We start from the raw sequence: 25,051 nt of genomic DNA, 5'->3' as shown, positions 1-25,051 counted from the left end.
GTACTATGTATAGCTATAGTCAGTGGCGAGCATAGTAAACGCCGACAGACCGGGGAGGATTCGTCAGTCAGAGGGAATTGTTCGGCGAATGAACTGCTTCGTTTTTAGTACTTGATATATCATCATAGGGTACGAGCTGGAACACATATCATCGATCATTAAAATTCGAAAATAAAGACAATGCTACTCAATAATGATTGCAATACTCACATGTGCTTTAAAAAAAGAAAATCTCGTTGTAAGAAATTAATTCTGGATTAGGAAGAAAAATAATAGTGTCGATAGAAAAAAACAGAACAAGAAAATAAAAAAACCTTTTGCAAAATAAAACATTTGCTTGAATAATAACCGCGATAAGAAATGAAAAACATGTACGTACGTACAACTGATGAACAAATGACATGGTGTACATACATACATATAGTGCACGTGGACTTGACTGTTTTTTTGCGAATAATATTTTAAATTGCAAATCAACTGTTATTTAACCATTACTACTATAAATCATGAAGATTCGGATATAAATTAATAGAAAAAGGTATGCCTAACGGTGAAAAAATTCGAATGGTAAAATTAATAGCTAGTTGATTTCGTTAAGTACGTATTATCCTTTCAAAGTGGCTATTGATGAATTACACCATATAAATTTTTATTATAACGTAAATGTCATAGATCAATTAATTACCATTTGCGTGATATACATACACACATATACATACATAGGAATTCTCCGTTATATTCGACAAAGCGGATTACATCACGCATTAATTTTATTATAACTCACATGGTGTGTTTATAATTAGTATCTCACTTTTTATAATCTGAGTGTTTTCAATTTACAATTAAATTGACTAAACAAAAAAAAACAATGTTAAGAAGACTCTTAACATAACTGCTCGTATGAGACATTTCAAATATAGTGTACCCAGGAAAATTGAAAAACATGAATTATCCTAAAGAATTTTGAAAAAAGAGAAGAAAAAATTGGTAAGTATATTTAATTATTATTATTTGTAAAGTTACACGGTACCATGTACGCGGCATTTGTTTTTTATTTTCAATTTTGTTTTTTGCAATATTACTTATCGCTAGCTAGACGAAACCGCTACACCGTCTTGATCGTAAGTCGAGAAAAAAGTGAATGAACAAATTATAAAACAAATGAATAAAAAAATCTAGTGGTCCCTACAGAATTTTCAATCAATTTATCGAAAATGGATCGCAACATAATCGGCGTGAAATACTTCATGTATGTACACAAACCGTGTTCATAAGCGGAGGATGTAAACATTGCGCGATTTGATTTAGGTTCACGCAAAATATCACTAGTCGAATTTACAGCAGCGCCACAGCAGAGGTCGGGTGATCCGGCGCCGCTCGACTCGCATCGGCCGGCCGCGATCTGTTATGATCCACGGCGTTGTCACCTCACAAAACTGACACAGCCGTTCGATTTAACGATAAACGAGACGCGTTGGCAGTCTGAAGGAGTTAGCAGTTAGAAGTTAGCATCCAATTACTATCCTTAATGCGTCTCGCTTATTGTCCTTTTCTTACAACACTCATTTCGAATGCATCAATGGCAAGTGTTTACTGTCATCGACGGAGGTCATCCTATCCTATTTAATTCACCGTTTCATTTCTCTGATCAAAATAACAACATCAGTCGTGTCTTCTACGATATTATCGACAGATAGATTCTAATATTTTTGGTAAACACGCCGTGGATGATAACAGATCGTGGCCGGTCGATGCGATCCTCCCACCTCTGCTGTGGCGCTGCTGTAAATTCGACTAGTGATATTTTGCGTGAACCTAAATCAAATCGCGCAATGTTTACATCCTCCACTTATGTACACGGTTTGTGCATGTACGTACATATTATATTTACCTTGTACATATACATATGTATATAATATGTATACGAACATAGTATAAGTACCGCATGTATGTGGCTACGCTGAAAGGAAAAATTAAAGCACCTGCAGCACTTGAAAAATAGCGCATATGCTGCATTTGAAAAATGGACGAAGTTGAAGGTATTTTTTTCTTAATTTTCTATAAAAAAATGTAAATAGATGGCCGTAAGTACCAACTTTTTTTTGTCTCTGTGAATGAATTGTTCCCAAAATTAATCATTAAACCAAAAAAGGAATCTGCATCTCTGATTTTCTTTTCTTATTATTTATTTTGGAAATTGTTCAAGAGGTACCGATGGTGAAATTCGACGACTTGATTTTTTCTTTCTCGCGTATACTGCGATGAAAGAATTGTTCAACTTAAAAAACTAAAAACCACCGAAGATATGGAACAATTTGAAAAGCTATTGTTATATTTTGAATGTCGCTTCGGTCACTTCAAAAAAGCGATAATTTTCAGATCAACTCATACGCGTAAGCTTGAACCGAATCGAAGAGAAATCTGAATACGGCATGGAGTTTCGATGAAAAAAATTTTTCAATTTGGTTTTACCCATTTAAAAAAAAAATCGACCATCGTATCATCGTATAAGACAGCAATCGTTGCTCAGTTTGTTGTTTTTTTTTTCGATTTTCTTATTTCTGAGACTTTTAATTTATGAGATAGAAAAATTCTCGGTATACATTATAATAATTACGACAATTCTTTACGTATAATTTTATCTCGCATGATTCTTGCATATAATTAATATTACGTGGTACATATTACACGAGAAACAATAAGAACGTATCGGTATAGTATACTTGTAGTGTATAAATGATGACTTATGACATCATCGTCAACTTTTTTTCTCATTATAACGTTAACAATCATTTAACTTTTGACTCTGACCTCCTTCTCTGAAATTATTGTTTCAACTATCTCATCGCGTTAGTCACTTTAAATTCTCATTGTTACTCTGCATCCCAATGATTCCTATTCATTCCTCCACCTTTTGTGTCCACTTTAAAGTCGAAGTAGAATACAATTACGATAATAATATTCAACAGTAATTAAAAATTGTCGTTATCGATTGTCTTATATTTTATCACTTCGTCGTTAAGGAGACGACATAAATCGATGGTGAAGAGAAAAAAAGAAAGACGAATCAAAATTTAAAACTCACTTTTGCAGATTTTCTTTTTTTCTTTTCCGATTTGTAAGGCGCGTTTCCGCAGTACTTAATTATGCGTATAAGAATCTCTTTCCAGGTGATCAAATAGAATAAATTTATCCATTACAAGAGGTGATTACGTACCAATGTGTATACAAATACAACGACGACAACCACACGCGTTTGTATACCTGCAGGTATAGTAATATATGAGCTCTACGGGGTAAAAAGAGTTCAAGTTCAGAGTCTAACTTGACTCGACTGAACGTCACTCTCACCTCCGCCTTTTACCGGTGATTTCAACCTAAATAAATTTTAAATATCATTCAACCAAACCTGAACTGACATATGACATCATATACATGTAGACACATTCGATTATAACTTTTTAATTTTAATATTCGAGAATTTCATTAATAAATGAAAATTAAAGTGAATGCAATTAAATTTCAATCGAATAGAAAAATCAGATTAGAGAAATGAATTCTAACAGAATAAAAACTCAATTTTAATAGACTGCGTCAGAAAAAATGTGTTAACTCTAAATTTGTTGATCCCTATAAATAGTAAAAATAAAAATCAAAAAAAAAAGGAAATTATATACACGCATTCATTATATCGAATACCATGTAATAAAACACAACAAAAGAGAAAGAAAAAAAGAAAAGAAACAGGAAAAATTTAAAGAAAAAAAAACTACCGATATTTACGCGTGTGTAAAACATGTCAGGCAGGTGTTATAACCACCGACAAACACAGTGTACACAGGGTATATTTTTAGACTTATATAAAGTGTATTGCCTCTTCAAAGCAGAGTTCAATTTCACGGGCGTTGTGTTCCAATATCAACATCGTTAGGTATGATATCGATGTCGATAATTTTGTTTTTCGATTCACTTAATCGTTTTATGTATTTATTATCATTTATTTCGTTATTCTTGCGTAATATTCAAATATTTCCTAAACCCGTGGGCCGCACGTACGTACGTAGTGAGGAAAAAAGAATGAGGAAGAAGATTTATAAAATGGACGTTGAAAAATGAACAACATAATAAGAAATAATAATAATAATAATAATAATAATAATAATAATAATAATAATAATAATAATAATAATAATAATGACAATGACAATGACAATGACAATGACAATGACAATGGTAATCGTAATCGTAATCATAATCGTAATGATAATCATAATGATAATGGTAATGGTAATCGTAATCGTAATGGTAATGGTGACAGTGACAGTGACAGTGACAGTGTCAGTGTCAGTAACAGTAACAGTAACAGTAACAGTAACAGTAACAGTAACAATAACAACAACAACAATAATAAAATTGATAATAATAATAATAATAAATAATATGGATGTAATATAATTCTTCCCATCTTATGATATTTGGAACTTTCTATAGAATCTTGTTATTGTTCCTCGTCTTGACGACAAATTTTTTTTTTTTTTATCTCCAAACATTTACATGCAATTTGTTTCAGAGCGATTTAATTTAAAAGAAATCTCAATCTGATCCGATGTCATGTATAGCAAAGAAAAAAATAAGAAATAAATTTAGCAGATCATGAAAAATTCACGTTAGTTTCTCTCTCTATTTTCTCATAACTCTGCAAAGGCGTATACATATGATTAAAAAATACGGCGCAGCGTGGAGTTCCGTCAAAGAATTCATCCCATTGAATGCCCTACAATGATAAGAAGGGACTAGGGCAGATTACGGTTATCATATGATTGTCGTCTAATTAATTAGCGCGGAATATGAAATACATTCACTAGCGATAATTGTTTATCATATACCGTCGATTTATGGCGTTGCGGCTATTTAATTCGTCGTTTATAGTACATATATGTATACAGCAGATTACATTTTTACGATCATTTTGAGTTTATTAGCCGCTACGCAAAGCTTATTAGACATCATAACGATCGGATACTTTAATTGGATAGAATTAGACTCGATTCATAGACATCGCTCCCTGCACCGTATGAAACCTCTTTTTATAGACTTCGTCTGTTCAGAGTTATTCTGCGTCAACATCCCGACCGCGATAAACACGACGCATTGCCACTGCAGATATCCATATACGACGAAAGGCAAATGTATCCGACATTTCGCGTCAATTAGATCCGAACTATTCCTCAATTCCATTAAATCTCGTTCCATCAGCTATGTAAAGTTTACTAGCATGCGGTGCACGCCACTTCTGCAACACCCGCTGATTGTTTTTTTTTTTTCTCTAGCTGAAAAATAATTACTTTGATTTTCTCTTTTATCGAACGTTAAGTATATTTACGGTAATTACCTGTACACTATACAAAATTCGATTTTTATTTTTCATTTGTTGGTTAAAAAATGTTATAATCCTTTTTTGAAACTAATGAAAAGTTTTCGCGGGAGTTTTGAAATATTTATACAACCGAATTGAGTTGACCTATGGAATGCCTCTGCGGTACGTGTATACATATGTGTATCGTGTATATTGTATCAAGAAGAAATTAGCCGCGCCTGCAAATCGTCGATGCGTGGATTCGTCTGTTTTGTTATTTCATTCTGTCATCGAGGTAATAACGTTTTATTTATAGATTTTGGAGCAACATTTGAAGTACCCTACTTCAACGGGGTGACGTGGGGAAGGGGGAGAAAGAGATAACGGAATCTCCGGTCTCATTCGAATCTTCGAAATTTCTATCTTCGATAATTAATTATGATTTAGCGGTGAAAATAGAAATGTAATGCAAGCAAGAATTGTTCACGAGCTATTGTCGTTACATAATGGTATTGGACCATGTGTATATGTTTAATCTTTTTACGCGCGTCCGCCATTTTGAGTTTCAATTTATCATTATTGGCCCAGTTGTGTGCATTTTTGATGTAAAAATGAAAACTTACGTATCGATCAAATGAAATCTATATCAACTGATTCTCAATAGACCAAGACACGGAATCGCAAACATGTATTTTAGAATTTTGTGTAGTCTAATAAAAACGCTTCAATAGTCACGTGATACCGACTAAATGTAAATTCAACAACTTATCATACGTACGGATCTGGAGATGGAGTCGTATTGTGCGTGCGTCTGACTGTTCGTTAACCTGTCGGTCAATAAAAAGCATTTGGTATAATAGACATTTGATAAGCTTTTTCAACAGCTGTATCTATGTATCTATACGTTAAGTCGCCTATGGCCACGGTTTTTATTTTTTCTTCTTTTGTCCATCGCTCCCCACGTCTGTTCAATTCACCGGAAATTTTCTACACGCTGATAAAAAATTAGGGAAAACAAAGGAAAAAGAACGTCGAGGAAAAGAATCCATCACGTATCACGACTTGTCCCGTCCATCCGCTATTTTTAGAATAATATTAATCGAATAATATTTCATTGCGTACTCACGCGTGTAAAGTAAATATTTTGTATAAATTGAACGCAATTATCGTAATTAGCTGTACGCGAATTCAATTATAAGTTGTAATCGTGAATCGGTAGGTACAATGCACTGTAGCAGACGCGATCTTTGATCGAATTTGTAGACATCACTTCTTTTACTTCTTCTTTCATTTCGTAACGAAGCTTAGGTGAAATTTTTGAAAATATACAACAGTTGTAAAGGCAAAGTGTGCAGTCGATGCTGGTTATAAGGTTAGGTTTTTAAGTGCTTTTACATACTCAGCCGGCCCGCGCGGATCCGTTGTAATTAATAAAATATCATTTGATGTCAATCGTGGACTTACAATTAAATGAATTTGTATATCGGGAGCTAAGAGCCAGTAGGGCGTATCCCGTACTTTTCAGATTGTCGGCCATCGCGAAAATACAGAAATTAACTCACAATCAGTTCGAGTAAAAATTGATACGCTTCAAAAATTCAATTCGTTCAACTTCCTTGAGGCATTACTCTCCGATTTTGCTTCAATTTCATATTCTACATTCTACTATTCAAACGATTTTTTCCCCCGTCGAAGTATAGCCGAGATCGATCGAAATGTGTTTTTTTCAATATGGAAGATCTGGAAAATATGGATACTACTCTGGATTTCACTAGAAAATTGAACGCGGAAAGTTCTCGCTGTATATTATAAAAATTGTACGATGATGCGTTTAAACGATTTTATCCAATCGACCACATCTGCGGTGGAGTCGTCCATGCTGCACGATATTTATACGGTCCTTTCTCGGAGTTGGATGGAAAATAATAATAACATAAAATTCAACTTGGCGAAAGAAAAAAATAAGAGCATATTATTAAGCACGATGACGTGATTCCGGAAGACCTTATTTTTTTTAAGTAAAAAGAATATTAACAATAATAAATTGATTGATTAACTACAGATAAGATACTATTTTGAAGAAAAAAATTTTTAAGTAGAAAACCGCAGAGGAAAATGACGTATCGCCTTCTGTATGGTCAATAATTCCTATACACAGCTACCTCGAAATATTTATACCTATACTATATGCCTGTATATCGATGTACATATACCACGTCGTAATAATTCTATGTCGTCACGTTCGTGTATAACGATCTTTATTACTAATGGCGAGAAAAACATCGTCATCGTCGTTAAATTCCTTCCAGCTCAGATGCGAGTTTGTCGAAGTAATTAAAATCTATGTACGCTGCAGACAGAAGATAATAGTCGATAAAGGGGTAGCGTATCACGTGTGATATAAGTATAACGACTCGGGTGGTCGGCGAGAAAAAAACGGGGAAGAAAACTGACAATGAGTCTGTCGCCCCCTCGACCGCGGTATATTTGTGCAGTCTGCAGCAAATCACGATACAGCTGAATTGACTCCATATTCTATATGGGCCATTCCACGTGAACCGGATCAGTCACCTCTCAGATATTTTTTTAATTTGGCATGTCGATTGTCCATGGGGAGTTGGATTTTTGTGCCAAAGGATTTTTGAATTAGTGCAAATTTCGATTTATTATGAACAATCGAAAAATTGAGAGGCGGTTTCTTTAAAAAATCATAACTTCGTCAAAAATGATGTTAGATTCGATTTTTTTTTTTGAATTTACGCGGATGAGGCTATAGATTTATGAAAAAAATAAATGGTGCCAAAAAAGTTTATTCATCATTTGTTTATTTGACAATAAATTTTTAAATGATTTTTAAAACACTGATGGATAGCACCGAAAAATTAAAAAAAAATGCTGACATATACTTTGAACTATACTACAGCCTGTGAATTAATTTCAGAGATGCGTTCGGCTTGGTTTTCGAGTAAAAAATCATCGAAGTTGGCGGCGCGCATGAATTCGAGCTCGTCGACGCCTATGCGCGTGATGACGCGCGTCGAGCGACAGAGACCCTATCTACTCTGTACGGACGCTACTTGGTGTACGCTCGACCGCGGTATTCACGAGTCATTTTCGCGATGATCGACACCGTTTAAAAATCTGAAAAAAATTCCATAGCTTCCCCATAACACGGCAAAGCCATAGAGTAAATTCCAGGGATGTGTTATTTCTCGTTTTCGAGATATAGAGACGCATATGGCACTCCGCGCTCGCTACTTGGTAGACACTCGGCGGCGGAATTCACGAGTCATTTTCGCGATGATCGACACCGTTTAAAAATCTGAAAAAAATCCCATAGCTTCCCCATAACACGGCAAAGCCATAGAGTAAATTCCAGAGATGTGTTATTTCTCGTTTTCGAGATATAGAGACGCATATGGCACTCCGCGCTCGCTACTTGGTAGACACTCGGCGGCGGTATTCACGAGTCATTTTCGCGATGATCGACACCGTTTAAAAATCTGAAAAAAATTCCATAGCTTCCCCATAACACGGCAAAGCCATAGAGTAAATTCCAGGGATGTGTTATTTCTCGTTTTCGAGATATAGAGACGCATATGGCACTCCGCGCTCGCTACTTGGTAGACACTCGGCGGCGGAATTCACGAGTCATTTTCGCGATGATCGACACCGTTTAAAAATCTGAAAAAAATCCCATAGCTTCCCCATAACACGGCAAAGCCATAGAGTAAATTCCAGAGATGTGTTATTTCTCGTTTTCGAGATATCCGGACGCATTGGGACTTTCCATGCTCGCTACTTGGTAGACACTCGGCGGCGGAATTCACGAGTCATTTTCGCGATGATCGACACCGTTTAAAAATCTGAAAAAAATTCCATAGCTTCCCCATAACACGGCAAAGCCATAGAGTAAATTCCAGGGATGTGTTATTTCTCGTTTTCGAGATATTATTGTGTCTTAATATGTCCAAGTAGCGAGCGCGGAGTCCCAATGCGTCCGGATATCTTGAAAACGAGAAATAATACATCTCTGGAATTAGCTCTATCGCTTTGCCGTGTTATGGGGAAGCTATGGAATTTTTTTCAGATTTTTAAACGGTGTCGATCATCGCGAAAACGACTCGTGAATACCGCGGTCGAGCGTACACCAAGTAGCGTCCGTAGAGAGTGGATAGGGTCTCTGTCGCTCGACGCGCGTCATCACGCGCATAGGCGTCGACGAGCTCGAATTCATGCGCGCCGCCAACTTCGATGATTTTTTACTCGAAAACAAAGCCGAACGCATCTCTGAAATTAATTCACAGGCTGTAGTATAGTTCAAAGTATATGTCAGAATTTTTTTTTAATTTTTCGGTGCTATCCATCAGTGTTTTAAAAATCATTTAAAAATTCATTGTCAAATAAACAAATGATAAATAAACTTTTTCGGCACCATTTATTTTTTCCATAAATCTATAGCCACATCCGCGTAAATTCAAAAAAAAAAATCGAATCTAACATCATTTTTGACGAAGTTATGATTTTTTAAAGAAACCGCCTCTCAATTTTTCGATTGTTCATAATAAATCGAAATTTGCACTAATTCAAAAATCCTTTGGCACAAAAATCCAACTCCCCATGGACAATCGACATGCCAAATTAAAAAAATATCTGAGAGGTGACTGATCCGGTTCACGTGGAATGGCCCATATACATTTCCACTTTCCCAAATTAAAGTTGACGATTAATACAATGGCGCCGAGACCGATGCACGAATCGCATGATTTTTCAAACTCGCTAAACTAATTGTAAGAGGATATACAGGACTCGACTTTTACAAAAGGTAATCAATAACAGATGAGAATTCATTCGTTTCGGGATTCAGAGATCCTTCAGGACTTCAGGCTCACCCCGCCGCTATTAACTCGCATGCATATGCCGTATAGTGATCAACTGCAGACGAGATTTTATTTGACAAATCGAAATATGAGTTTCAACTATCATACACCTAATCTACGGGTACTATGCATAGCTAAGAAGGTTACGGTCGGATTGATAAAAGCATAAAAGATCTTCTCATCGAATCCTAGTGTCCGCAATCGGTCTGAGCCAGTACCCGTTGGTGTAAGACTTCTTTTAAAAAATCGCGACGTTTTTTGCCAATTTTCTAAGCTATTTTTCGTGCTGAACGCTTGCCCATCGTTATGTGTATCTCACAGATACACCACTCGTACATCACGTAATCTCGGCGTATGTTTTTTCCGAAAGTGGTTTTTGGTTGTTTTTTTTGTTTTCTTTTTTTCTTTTGTTTTTCTATTGTTCTTCGAAGGAGAAAGAAGGCCTCTAAGGCTCGTAGTTCCCGTTCCACGGCCGACCCTGAAGTAGCTCAAAGCGATAAGTGATACAGCTATAATTCTTCTTGGCAGAACGATCATAACGCGCGGCAATGATGCGCTCAAAGTGCATACGTCTGTTTTACTGATAACAAAAATTTCAGGTTTGTCATCGGGCGACATATACATTTGTCGGAAATAAAAAAAATGAAAAAATAAAAACGGAGAATGAGGCATGCGGTGACAAATTTGTGCGTGTAGGTCACCTATACATATGTATTAGGGTGGGTCAAAGAAAACTTCAATATTTTTTTTTTGAATCTCACACACAAAAACTTGTTGCTAGGCACCTTTAGAAAGGACACACCCAGTATGGGCTCTTAATATTAATGGGAATATCCTCCTCATCATCGATTTCTATTTTCAATTCAGTTTGATATCCAAAAAGTCATGTTTTATCACCAATAGCCTTTCGAAACATATAACTTTGCGCTGCACGTTCTGCACGATCTTAAATTTTGTGAAAAAGGAGAAAATTGCAAGTTTCTGTTGAACGAGGGGGTAAAAAGTAGTAAAAAAAATCGAGAACATCATAGCAACGTATATGCTGCAGTCACGTCAAATTACCGCCCGTTGAAGGGATCGTGAGGGTGCTTTTTTCCATATCTCAATCCGCACGCAGGTTCATTGTCTCGCTGTTCACGTGACAGATTTAATTCTGACTATTGTTCGAGTATATGTATGTGGAAAATAATGAGGGGGGAATGTGGCAGATTTCCATTTCCTCCTTACTGCTGCTGCTGCAGGTTTCCGCGCTCGAATTCATTCCCCTGTGCTGACAGACAAACGTTGACGCGTAACAATATGTCTTGTAATTCTCCGCCGAGGTCTATTGCAATGACGGTAATAGGCTCTATACACGTATAGGTATACGTACATGTGAAGGATAATGCGAGAAAAGGACTTGCCCGAGAATTGTGCAGAATGATGAGGATAAAAACGTGTCCTTCGATGTTTTTACCAGAATTATTCAAGCGTGAGGATTCATATGATTGTTTTTTCCTTTTCTCCTTTTTTTCATTTTCGATAGACAGAGATTGGCGTGACTGAGCTTCGTCTGCGATGCGCCGTGGTATTTGTAAACCTATAATTTCACGACGATGGGGTGGTAAATAGTTTTCTCTCGACTTCGGGATTAACCTGAAATTGGACCAAATCGTATAAAATTATTCAACTCTTTTTTCCTTTCCTATCGTCAAATAACCAATCAAACGATCAACTGATTGAGCTTCTTTATCGTACATTTCGAACTGATACATTATGGAGCGGCGTCTAACATTGCAGGGTTTAGAATGTCGGACTTATTTTATTCTTTTATTTTATTCTTTTACTTCTGTCTTTGAAGTCGTATAAAAGATCGTCCGCAAGAGTAATTTAACTTTTACCTTTTGCACTTGAAAAATGTGAATCCCGCAAAAAGGTCGAGGTATTTTGCTGTACATAATTACGTACTCTACTTAAAAGTAAGTTTAACGAGTTACTTGAGTAGGGTTGTGAAGCTCGATAAAATAGTTCTTTACGTTAGTCTTCGCGGAAAAGGACTACCTGATTTTGAATTCCGATTTATAAAAATCCCCGGTCGTCTGCACGTGCAGATCGATGTTAAAAAATTTTCAATTATTACATTATACTTATCGAAAATATGTGAAATTATTAAACAGAAATTTTTAAATATGACACACAATTCCGTCCGTCAAAGTCCTGTATGGATCGAGGATAATTTGATGCGGTCAAAGAAAATCTCAACACCGATCTGGATTTCATGTTTGCTTATTCACGTTGCAATGGCTGTCCGCGCGGTTTGATTACTCATGAAGGAAGAAACCTAACCTAACTTATAAGTAACTTTATCAACATCTACTCTATCAGTCGTTAACAGTAAACGTTTAATTAAATTTAGATTCGAACCATTTTAGCAATAACATTAAGCGTATCTAGACATATGTATACCATACCCCGTATTTATAATACGTTGGACGATCTAATTTTGAATTATTCGTATACAACGTTTACGATTTTCGAATCTCAGTTGATGATCGTGAACGCAACGATCACACCAAGTGAACGTTCGGATTAAACCTATAGTTCGTTATGAATTCCGATCGTGTTATCCGTTTCATATAGTAAAATTTACAGAAAAAATTTGTTAGGACGAATGCTACGTATAACGCGGTCCGTCTAGAGGACGGTAGCGCAAAATTTCTGCAACGTTTTTCGCATGAATTCGCCTATAATCGAACGAAAAATTTGAGTTTATTTGAAAACGGCTCGGTAGAAGTTCGAATGATATGTACGGATGTGTAGATAAATCTTGAGGGTGATAAATCACCCCTGTTTTGGTTTTTATCCGTATTTCCCATCTGGCCACAATCTTTTTGATCGTCTTCCACGTCGCTACTGGGCTACTTGGCTGCGGGGATCGAATTTTGACACCGAATTTTTCTTCACCGATAATAACCAATCACCTTCGATCAGACCCTTTTCAGTTCCTTCGCCTTTGATTTTTCTAGATTTCGGGGCCAGAAATAAAAAATTTAACTTTTGATGCAAGTAGCAGAAAATAGAGATATCCCGATTATTGGATTTTGCAGGCGTAGCCTAATTTTGACCGACGGATTCGCCTTTTCTTGCTGGTGCGAAATAACCGACGGCCTCAACTTCCGTCCAACCACACCAACTATCTCGCATCATCTATCGAGTCGTTTAGTCTCGAGCGAACATCTAGCCACGTTTTACATATAGGTATATGTGTACGTACGTACGTATACATGTATGTACGTACGTATTGGTCTGTTTTATATGACCGCACGTAGTTCGCAATTCCTCTTTCTGGTACTGATGTAATAAACTAACTTAATAAAGCTATCTCGTAAAGCGAATCGTAAACGTTGGTCACTTTTGTTTATATATAACCCACACCGACCCGACCGAGTCTCCGGTAGTTCTTCTGGTACGCAGGATAAAATGAACTAGAAATCACCGAGGAAAAATCACGGGGAAAAAAATGCCAGATGTCCACTTTCATGCATCGCACCGTCCCAAACGTCCATTCGACAATACTGTCGAATTTTTCCAATCTGTATGTACATACGATGGAACGAGAAATTTTTCGAGAATTATTTCTCCCGCCCATTTTCTAGTTGATATTATCCCTCTTTTTTCCGCTTTTTATTTCGTTCATTCGGATTTTGCAAATCTAAACATGCGAGGGAAAAAATGACGTCAGCTACACTTTTGTTTCGGAATTAGAAATACAATAAATCGAGATAAAAATGGATGTGAAAACGGAGAGATTGCGAAATTCTGAGAATTTCCAATTTTTTCGTTAAAAGTCTCTGCATGCATGCAATATATATACGAGAAAATCAATTCCCATTTCGTATAGACTTAAAAGGCGTTTCTTCCTCTCTTTCACATTTCTTCCTTAGCTCCCGGATTTCAGGGTGTCAGTTGGTTGTCGAAAAAACTACAGACCTGCCCTTCCCTCATTTTTTTTCCATTGCTATCGTTATTATAGACGATATATACTTCTTTTCCATATGCGACATTACTTTACCGAGAACCATCTCATATGGCTCCTGCACGTCGTCGAACTCTTTTCTTTTCTTTCTCTTCGAATGATAAAAAATACGATAACCGCTGCAACAAAAAACGTAATTTATCGCGTTTTTTCAAATTCTCTGATTACTCTTTTCCCGCACGCCAGTCTGCAGCTGACTTTTCTCGTCATCCCATCTCGTTATTTTACGTCATTTGTAACTCTAGTATCCTATTACCATACTCTTCTGTTTTCGACCCTGAATTTTAAAAATAAACGAAAATTACGTGTGATTTTGTTGCAGATACTCCAAGGAGAATATGACGCGTGTTTTGGGTCTGAAAGTTGTCCACCTAATCATGGAATCCGAAGTCAACGACGCAGTCGAACTTTCTCTTCGAATAAATTTTACAACAAATAATCCAAATTCGTGAGGACATTATCCAAGAGCCTACACATCGACGGTACAAAAATTCTCCTTTTTGAAAAGTACAGAGTTTCACTAGCGAGAGGAAATAAAAAATGATCGTGTAAAATAGCGACGATTCGCTGGAATGTTTAATCGAAGAGATTTGAAAAACTTTTAAATTCAAGATCAGGCAAAGTTCGGACGGTGCGATTATCACGATTAAAAAAATGAATTGTTCGTATGTCTGGGGCGACGACGCCGATTGGGGGCCGAGGTACTTTTTCACCTACTACAGCCAATTTGGCGAACGAAATGGAGCGTGCGGCGTAGAGGTGAGTAAGATCTGGACATCGTCCGTTTCTTTCCTGTAACGTTTCGTCTTCTAATTTAATCGGCACAGCGGTTTAGTAAAAAAAGCTTGACGAAAAGAGCTGACGAATAACAGGAGAACAGCAGGTATTCCGATAAGCCATCTGAAGGATTCTCTATTTCGAACTACACCTGAATTTCCGATTACACGTATCAAACAAGCCTGGCTTAACTTTGAGAACCAATTCACCCGGAAGTCCGGAGAATTCAACTTGGCGGAAGGAGTTGGAAGCGTTGCTCGCTCGCGAGTGTCATACATGTGTACATACCATGGAAGATTTTCAAGATGTATATGGGCCATTCCACGTGAACCGGATCAGTCACCTCTCAGATATTTTTTTAATTTGGCATGTCGATTGTCCATGGGGAGTTGGATTTTTGTGCCAAAGGATTTTTGAATTAGTGCAAATTTCGATTTATTATGAACAATCGAAAAATTGAGAGGCGGTTTCTTTAAAAAATCATAACTTCGTCAAAAATGATGTTAGATTCGATTTTTTTTTTTGAATTTACGCGGATGAGGCTATAGATTTATGAAAAAAATAAATGGTGCCAAAAAAGTTTATTCATCATTTGTTTATTTGACAATAAATTTTTAAATGATTTTTAAAACACTGATGGATAGCACCGAAAAATTAAAAAAAAATGCTGACATATACTTTGAACTATACTACAGCCTGTGAATTAATTTCAGAGATGCGTTCGGCTTGGTTTTCGAGTAAAAAATCATCGAAGTTGGCGGCGCGCATGAATTCGAGCTCGTCGACGCCTATGCGCGTGATGACGCGCGTCGAGCGACAGAGACCCTATCTACTCTGTACGGACGCTACTTGGTGTACGCTCGACCGCGGTATTCACGAGTCATTTTCGCGATGATCGACACCGTTTAAAAATCTGAAAAAAATTCCATAGCTTCCCCATAACACGGCAAAGCCATAGAGTAAATTCCAGGGATGTGTTATTTCTCGTTTTCGAGATATAGAGACGCATATGGCACTCCGCGCTCGCTACTTGGTAGACACTCGGCGGCGGAATTCACGAGTCATTTTCGCGATGATCGACACCGTTTAAAAATCTGAAAAAAATCCCATAGCTTCCCCATAACACGGCAAAGCCATAGAGTAAATTCCAGAGATGTGTTATTTCTCGTTTTCGAGATATAGAGACGCATATGGCACTCCGCGCTCGCTACTTGGTAGACACTCGGCGGCGGTATTCACGAGTCATTTTCGCGATGATCGACACCGTTTAAAAATCTGAAAAAAATTCCATAGCTTCCCCATAACACGGCAAAGCCATAGAGTAAATTCCAGGGATGTGTTATTTCTCGTTTTCGAGATATAGAGACGCATATGGCACTCCGCGCTCGCTACTTGGTAGACACTCGGCGGCGGAATTCACGAGTCATTTTCGCGATGATCGACACCGTTTAAAAATCTGAAAAAAATCCCATAGCTTCCCCATAACACGGCAAAGCCATAGAGTAAATTCCAGAGATGTGTTATTTCTCGTTTTCGAGATATCCGGACGCATTGGGACTTTCCATGCTCGCTACTTGGTAGACACTCGGCGGCGGAATTCACGAGTCATTTTCGCGATGATCGACACCGTTTAAAAATCTGAAAAAAATTCCATAGCTTCCCCATAACACGGCAAAGCCATAGAGTAAATTCCAGGGATGTGTTATTTCTCGTTTTCGAGATATTATTGTGTCTTAATATGTCCAAGTAGCGAGCGCGGAGTCCCAATGCGTCCGGATATCTTGAAAACGAGAAATAATACATCTCTGGAATTAGCTCTATCGCTTTGCCGTGTTATGGGGAAGCTATGGAATTTTTTTCAGATTTTTAAACGGTGTCGATCATCGCGAAAACGACTCGTGAATACCGCGGTCGAGCGTACACCAAGTAGCGTCCGTAGAGAGTGGATAGGGTCTCTGTCGCTCGACGCGCGTCATCACGCGCATAGGCGTCGACGAGCTCGAATTCATGCGCGCCGCCAACTTCGATGATTTTTTACTCGAAAACAAAGCCGAACGCATCTCTGAAATTAATTCACAGGCTGTAGTATAGTTCAAAGTATATGTCAGAATTTTTTTTTAATTTTTCGGTGCTATCCATCAGTGTTTTAAAAATCATTTAAAAATTCATTGTCAAATAAACAAATGATAAATAAACTTTTTCGGCACCATTTATTTTTTCCATAAATCTATAGCCACATCCGCGTAAATTCAAAAAAAAAAATCGAATCTAACATCATTTTTGACGAAGTTATGATTTTTTAAAGAAACCGCCTCTCAATTTTTCGATTGTTCATAATAAATCGAAATTTGCACTAATTCAAAAATCCTTTGGCACAAAAATCCAACTCCCCATGGACAATCGACATGCCAAATTAAAAAAATATCTGAGAGGTGACTGATCCGGTTCACGTGGAATGGCCCATATCTATACCACAATTATAGTCGGCCAAGTTCTCTTCGGTCGACCGAAAGGAGCTGCTGCTGATCTTCTACCGGGCAAAGGGCTACGCGGCCCACCCTTTTCAAATAAAGACTTGGCAATCAAACCTTACGTACGAGTGGACCGAACAAGGTTTGGAAGAGAAAGTTGGACCGCTACAAGCGGCGACGGGACAATGTGGCAGGCGATGTACAACGTGAACTACTCGAAAATTTTCAAACTCGGGGTCTACTTTCATCGGCGATATTGATTCCCACAAATCGAACGAAATTATTTTCATCGTAATTCCAAATTTGTGAACGTAACGCGTTTGACTTTAATCTTCGCACGATTACAGGTGGTCGTGCTCGCGGTGACTTTCGTTATCGCCGTTGGTGCAAATTTGGGAATTGCAGCGTGCATTTTGCGATACAAAGAGATGCGAACCCCGACAAATTTATGTCTGGTCAACCTGGCTGCTGCCGATCTTCTGTTCGCCCTTGGAGTACCGGCCGTTGCTTACACGAGACTCACGCAAACGTGGAAATTAGGAGAGATCATTTGCAGGCTACTTCCCTACTCGCAGGTGTGTATGAAATATCTATTTGATCACGTATTAGATAGCTCGCAGGTATCGCGTTTCGAAAATAACAAATATATGTATAAACTATATACATAATTTGTATCGCCGAACCCGATTAAATTTCCGAAATCGCATAAGAGGTGTATTCAGTGAGCGTGTGACGCTCGTCGGCGATCAGCCGCAGCCATGACGTCCACCAAACAGCCAGAAGAAAACAGTTTTAACGGTTTTACGCCAACGATTGACGACCAGGATACACATTGTCTGTTATCAAATATCAACTAACTACCGAATAGGTGTACCAGGTTTGCTTAGCTATATGTATAATTGGCAGCGATTCGCGGTTCACGCGACGTCTATCTCCAGCTTTTTCAGTATAAGACGAGTCGCGTCCGGTATTTTATTCTCGCAATTCGCGTATTTACCGCGTAGCGAATGGTAGTTTCCGTTTGACAAAAAGGCTTCACAGATTTTCTCCGGTGCCTGAAATAATAAAGGGCGACAAAAACTAACGAGGACTTCTGTCGAGATGCAGTAAATCGACTCACTTATCTTTCATTCCGCCGACGAGACGATCATTTTTCCGTCGTTGTTAGGTCGTAATTTTTTCGCCAAGTGATCAGACCATCTACGCCAAGTTGAAAATCCTCGAATTTCGTCAAACCTATCGAAGCTGGTATAATTCTGATCTTGAAATGACCACGTATTTTGATAGTTCACCAAAAGGGACGAATTTCACTTGAACCATGATATCTATGCTGGCGTATAATAACGCGCATCATGAGGCCTTGTACATCATAGTCAATGTCAAAGGGTTGACCTTTGAACGATCCGAACTCTTCGTTATACGTATAACACATATTCGTCGAGCGTATTATAACGATATTAATCTGAACCGTCATGTTCCAGTTCGTCTGCGGTTTTGTGCTACTTTGGACTTTGACTTTGATATCGATGGACAGACACAGATGCTTAGCCATAGCTCCTTACAGGAGCGCGCTTACCGGCCGAAGAGTCCTTGCCGCGGCTTTGATAACCTGGTTAATTGGAGCCTCGTTATTTTTACCAGCAGCCTTCTGGTTCAGACCCAAGGTTCGTAGATTCAACGTTTCGTTGCCATTGTTATTATTTATTTCCCAACTATTTACTGATGGCTTATAATTATTCTATACGGGGCGAATAACGACGGTTTTTTTATATTTTCAGAATGTAAACGGCGACGTTATTTGCACTCTGATATTTCCGAGGAGCGACACCGTCAACGTTTCTCTATTTTTCACCATACCGATAATAGTATTCGCCTGTCTGTTGCCGATGGGGCTTCTGGTCTATCATTATCAACGGATATTTCAGAGGATATTGGACACGCGGAGCAGATGGGCTGTGCCCTGTGTCGCGCAGGTAATTTGTTAATATACCCCAAAATAAATGTTTACCAAGTAACGACGGAGTAACTTGAGTTTGCGTATCAAGAGACAAAAATTAATTTGCACCGCTGGTGACCACGGGCGATTCATCGATACAACGTACGAATTGTAAGGTGCGGTCGATCGTCGTTATCCCGAGAAAAGCTTGACGCGTTTTTCGATCGGAACAAGATTTCTTCGACCCCGCGCAAATCGGTTGTACCGTCGATCCCCTCCGCCGCATTTTTACCCAAGCATAGTTTTCCTTTCGTAAAATGATCCTCTTTCCGAAATCGTTCGTAACCAATCCCTCGAGTTTCGTGTTGATATTTCGAAAATTTCAGGGCGTCGAAGGAGGAGCCGGAAACTTACGCCGAGATTCCGAACTATCGGTAGTCGGTACATTGATGCCTTGGGCAGGACGAAAACTCTCAACCGTGTCGATACCGGGTCGTCAAGGTCGGGCCGGTAGTTTGTCCCACCACGAAGAAATCCGCTTGAACAAGCACCTCCGAGTCGTTAGAATTTTGCTTCTTAACGTGGTGGCGGTGTTAATGATGTGGCTGCCGATCACGATCGTCATGTTTTTAATCTACATCGACGGTCGTCGCCCGAACGAGGATACGAACTTTTTTCTAAAGTCCCACCACTTCGTGTGGGCGCTGGTGGTCGCCCAATTGAACACCGTCGTCAATCCCCTACTTTACGGTTTATTTTCTGAAAACTTTCGAGCGTGTTTCGCGAAACTGTGGGGTGGTGGAAAAAGCCGGGATCCCAATGGGAGCGGGGAAAAAATGAGCGGCGGAAATCAAGGGGCCAGAAAAGGCGGCCGCTCCCTGGAAGCGCTGCAGGGCAGACTGGGCCCTAGAACTCCTAGCAGTCTTCGCACCGGTCCGTGCAGACCGCCCAAGAAAAGTTCGAGCTGCAGCATCGGAAGCATCATCGAGGTACCGAGTTCGGAAAAATTATAGCAAGCGCAAGTTTCCTCGGAACTAGTCGGATGCGAAGTGCATGCCAATGGCAAAACTTGATGAGCTGATAACGCAATGTTTGGTTTCAGTTTTTTTGTGGACTTAAAGGACAGTGCTCTTAACGTTCAACTTATATTTAAAATCACTTATTGAGACTTTTAAACTTAATATTTTTTTATCATGAATAACAACGAGTATTAAATGTATACTTAACAGTTATATATGTATGATATAGATATATTGTACACATTATACCGGGTGACCAAATACTATAGCGGTAAATATTTTCGTCGTCGAATGTATGGCGTAATTATAGGAATTTTGTAAATATGCAAAATCAGTGAGGAATTAATTAATACATTTTATACCGACTGTGCGTTCTCCCTGTTTCGGCATGTCGCAGTAGTAGGAATGCTCTATCTTATCCTAGAAGAAAATAAGAACGCAATAGGATGAAATTGAACTTGTAACCTCCGAGGCTATAAGATCAAAAATAGTTTTATTACCGCTCTGACGGGCGTTGATTAACTACACGGGCGTCGTTTAGTTTGTTATATAGCCTCATCCTGGCGTTTGTCTTCGAGGGAACAATGAGCAGCGGCTGTGATATCGTTGTGGACAGCTCTAATTCTGGAAAGAAGTTAAACTTCCCGTTTCTTTGTAATCGTGACGTGATGTTGACCGCCACGAACTCGATAAATCTTCGATAATTGACTGCAGACCAAAATTCTTCGTATTCGTGTTACTTGCGTAGAAATAGTTTTTGCTTGATGTACCTATTTACTATTTTTAGTATAAAGACAACTTTCGATTTACATGATGCGATTCGAACGTTTTTTTTGTTTTTTCACGCAACTTACAACAACAGGATCTTCGACTATTTTGTACACGATCCGGTACTGTTTAGAAATGTACAAGAGTTATGACTAGACGCAGTCACAGCTTTATTGTTCCACAGGGATAAATAGTCGGTATTTAGCACCTCTGACAATGCGTGGATTGATGGCGCCAGCCATTTTTTCTGTTTTTCAAAATTAAACACCCTGCGAACAAATTCATCCGTTGGTCGAAAATTTTTTGAAATTTTTTCCAACAGCCATGGAAATCTTGTTTTACAAACAATGACTTTATTTCCCCGGCATATAATGCAAAGAACGGGGAAAGAAAAATGAACAGGCAATGGTTCAAGAATGAAAAAGTTATCAAAATTTAAACGCCGTTCACGGCCTTTCGTACACCGTTCATTATTGCGTCTAGTTTTTCAATGTCTACCGTCTCTTCCGAGTTCAAGTTGCGCAAAGCCGTTAATCCGGCCATAGTAAGATTAGTTTTGTCACAATTTAATTTGTCTGTTCTGACGTCAGATTCGTCATCTTCGTTATTTTTAATGCAATTTTTAACGAAACACCAGCAAAAGCTCTCGTTCGCTGAGGTGATTAAATCGGTATCAATTGTCGAGTTTTCCAGGATTATAAAATCAGGAATTGGAAGTTCGATGTTCGTTCGATTTCCGGTAACTCGCTTCGTCGAGAATATTTTGCGCCCACCAGATTTCAGAGATACGGATAGTTGGCAATTTTCCGCCACACTGGCTGACAAATCAAAATTGACGAAATTATGGTTCCCGATTTTTCGCCATCCCATTCTTGACTTGATTGGAATCTTCTGTTTGATAGCGACCAAGTTAATTCTCTTGAGAGCATTCTGTTCGCTGAGCAATTTTTCGTTGTAACTTTGAAGCTCCTTGACCTTGTCGCAAATCGCTTCAACGATCTCTTTGGTTCCTTTCAACATTTCTGGTTTCAATTTAACGAAATCTTCATCTCCGGAATCATCGCTATTTTCAGCAATTTTCGGGTCTATCCCTATGATTTCACCCGATGAATCTAGGCCTAGAATTTTGGAATCATAATGACGAATGCAGAGGATATTTTTCTCTTTCAACTCTACGCTGTCGATGGAATATTCGCCAAAAACTTTGCGACTTCTGTAAGTCCGCTTGCCGTCCGAGTGAATGAGCCAAACAACTTTATCCGATTTTTCGTCGCAACAAGCGCAGACGGTTTCCAGTTTCTGATCAACTTCAAATTTTTCGAAAATTAAATCACCGTTTCTAGGATACATCAAAATTGCGTCACTTGTGTTAGTTACGAACAGTAGACACGCGACTTTTTTTCGTTTCTTGACTTTCTCGATATCAATAATGGGATAAGGTGAACTGTAAAGTATCTTCACTCCGTTTGACGTGATTTTGAATATCTCATATCCGTTAGTAAGAACGCAGAATTCGTTATGCGCCATGTCAGATTCTTCTCGCAAAGCGCCCAGTAACTGATCGTCAATTTCTTCAGAGACCATTCCGACAACGCATGGAATAACATCGCTTTTCTTCTGATCGAATTTTATCAAAAGTTTAGAAACTTTGTTCTGTTTGTCTCCAAAATATATGTACTCATCTTTGAGTGTAAGAACTTGGTAGAATTGTGCTCCGATTCCAATTGCAGTCGGACTCAAAAGCGCGAATTGATAAGCCTTCGACAATTTATAGACGCCGTACGGTTTGCAGGTAACGAAGACTCTTCCACTGAAACTTTGAATTTTCCTAATATCTCTCGGCGCCAGCAAAATTCGCGATCTTAATTCATCCTCTTTCTCCAACCACGATATTCTTGTTCTATTGCCATTCCAGGTGAACAGCAACCTTTCGTCGTAGAAATCGAGAGCCTCGAAACTTTTCGGAGAGAATTCGTCATGCTCACTGCTATTGCTCATTTCAAGTACGGAACTTGCTAAAGTCTACGTAGTAAGATATTCAAAGCGAGTTTTGTTTATTTGTAAACAAACACGTAAACTGTCCACCAGGAAGGAAGAGAGAAGGAGCCTTAACTCTAATCTGCCTCCAGGCAGAATATGGGCCTGGTTATGGCCCTCCTTTACACTCGGAATGCTAGTACCCCCTTTGTCCACTAGCTGCGCACGTGTTTTCTGGTCGCCCAAAAATGGCTCTAAAAACTCTTTAAAAATGTCAACTAGATGTCAAAACAAATCACACCTGACTTATTCGTACGTTTTCAATATTTAGGTAACCATTTTCATAACTTGCGACTGATTATTTTTTTAATCGGCCACACTGCACTATCGGTGGCCCAGTGAAAACACACAGTGATTTTTTAGACGCAGAACACAAGCACCAAAAAACCAGGAATAAAATGGTGTGCATTGGAACTGATTGTCGCCGTTAGCTGTCAGACGAACCAGACGACACCATGATACGTCGGCCATAATACTTGGGCCGGAATTTCGGCGACCAAAAAACACGTGCGCCGCGAGTGGCTGAAATCTAGAGGGCCATAACCGGGGTTACTTGTGTTTACCGCTATCACCACTGATATATTTATTACGGAGTTACGTCTCCTCTCATTGTCAGAGCCTATGTCACGAAGCACAGTGTGAAATATTAAAATATAATAATAAATTAAAATATTAATATATTTTACACCGTGTCACGAAGTTACCGGTTACTACCGATGATCAAACTGTTTTCTAGAATATGCTGTTCTCTCGCTACGCTTCACGCACTAACGTCCTCTACATTAACTAAATTTTAGATGTGAACTCGTCTGAATTCGCCATTGTTGGCAATGTTACCGACCGGAAATTTACTCAATAATATCAACGTTGGAGACCAGCAACGATAATATCAACGAATTCTGACATACACTTCGGCAGAGATTAGGCAACTATTTGCAGAGGGAAGTTCAAAAAAAATGCAAATCAAAGCGAGTGCAAAACTGAGTTGAAAAAGTTATCGTTAGTATGATATCAAGAATTTTTAAATCTCGAGTTTTCTGAAAATATGTTTTAAACAAAATTTAATTCAATATATATTATCCTTAAAAGATAGAATATATCATTCAATGATTATAGAGCTATAAAAAACCGTACCGCTCGATTATTTTTATCGATGTAGTTAGTTTGGATATAAATTAAAGAGACATTATGCGTACAGCTTGACGGAATATACATATGTATAAGGTATTAAATCAGGTAGCCAGCACGAGTAATTTATGAAAAAAAGAATGCAAGATGAGATACCGAATTGATAGTAACCTTATGAGAATGTTTCGTCAGGCGAATCTCAATGACTTATCAAAGATTTTCAATATAAGGAAAAAGTTTTCGGCACGTTTACATCGTACTACACATCAATGATTTTGCTGATTTTTAATATTAGGTAAGCATAATAATCGTTCGACTACGTGCCACGCCTCATTCGAATCAGTTAATCGCTCTAAACGGTCAATGAGAATGATGGCAATTTTACTTAATTCTGATAACCGAAAGAGACGTGACGAAATTCTGAGAATTCTTCAGGCATCACGTTTGCGTCATTCGGTTTTTTATTCGTTCATCAAGATAACGGATGATTGCTGAATGATCAAACAGAATGAATAAAGAATAAACACGAGTACTGACTCGTGACTTTCTAAGAATAGCGGTGATCTATTAGCAATAAAATTTGATTGGGTCAACAGCAATTGATTTTTTGTAGAAACGATTTCCGATAGACGTTTGCATGGACATGTGCGCTAGCGTGCGTACA

The 25,051-nt window shown here is 38.4% G+C and overlaps 2 protein-coding genes and 1 long non-coding RNA gene across 6 annotated transcripts; 2 read left to right on the top strand and 1 right to left on the bottom strand.

Moving 5' to 3' along the window:
- Positions 1–839: 839 nt before the first annotated feature.
- On the top strand, positions 840–20,819 carry LOC105683097 (free fatty acid receptor 4-like). 4 transcript variants are annotated; one of them, XM_012395447.3, is made up of 7 exons: positions 840–987; positions 14,574–14,733; positions 14,864–15,010; positions 17,847–18,074; positions 18,981–19,163; positions 19,278–19,472; positions 19,822–20,819. In XM_012395447.3, exons 3-7 carry the CDS (start codon positions 14,906–14,908, stop codon positions 20,446–20,448), a joined length of 1,338 nt encoding a protein of 445 aa, XP_012250870.2. In that variant the 5' UTR covers positions 840–987; positions 14,574–14,733; positions 14,864–14,905; the 3' UTR covers positions 20,449–20,819. The 4 variants fall into 4 exon arrangements, with proteins under 4 accessions (XP_012250870.2, XP_048505589.1, XP_020706346.2 ...); XM_048649632.1 differs by lacking the exon at positions 840–987 and adding an exon at positions 1,758–1,870 and having other exon boundaries at positions 14,574–15,010; XM_020850687.2 differs by lacking the exon at positions 840–987 and adding an exon at positions 1,923–2,039 and having other exon boundaries at positions 14,574–15,010.
- LOC105683096 lies at positions 20,605–23,224 on the bottom strand. The gene is made up of 2 exons (XM_012395445.3): positions 20,955–23,224; positions 20,605–20,874 (listed from the first exon to the last, which is right to left on the bottom strand). The coding sequence occupies exon 1, from the start codon at positions 23,218–23,220 to the stop codon at positions 21,658–21,660; it is 1,563 nt and encodes a 520-aa protein (XP_012250868.2). The 5' UTR covers positions 23,221–23,224; the 3' UTR covers positions 20,605–20,874; positions 20,955–21,657.
- On the top strand, positions 22,877–23,931 carry LOC125499837. The gene is made up of 2 exons (XR_007276846.1): positions 22,877–23,014; positions 23,138–23,931. It is a non-coding gene; the product is annotated as an uncharacterized LOC125499837 (long non-coding RNA).
- Positions 23,932–25,051: the final 1,120 nt, after the last annotated feature.

The sequence above is a fragment of the Athalia rosae genome, chromosome 2 (genome assembly GCF_917208135.1).
Source record: "Athalia rosae chromosome 2, iyAthRosa1.1, whole genome shotgun sequence".
Classification (NCBI taxonomy): domain Eukaryota; kingdom Metazoa; phylum Arthropoda; class Insecta; order Hymenoptera; family Athaliidae; genus Athalia; species Athalia rosae.
This window is presented reverse-complemented; position numbering and strand designations above follow the sequence as displayed.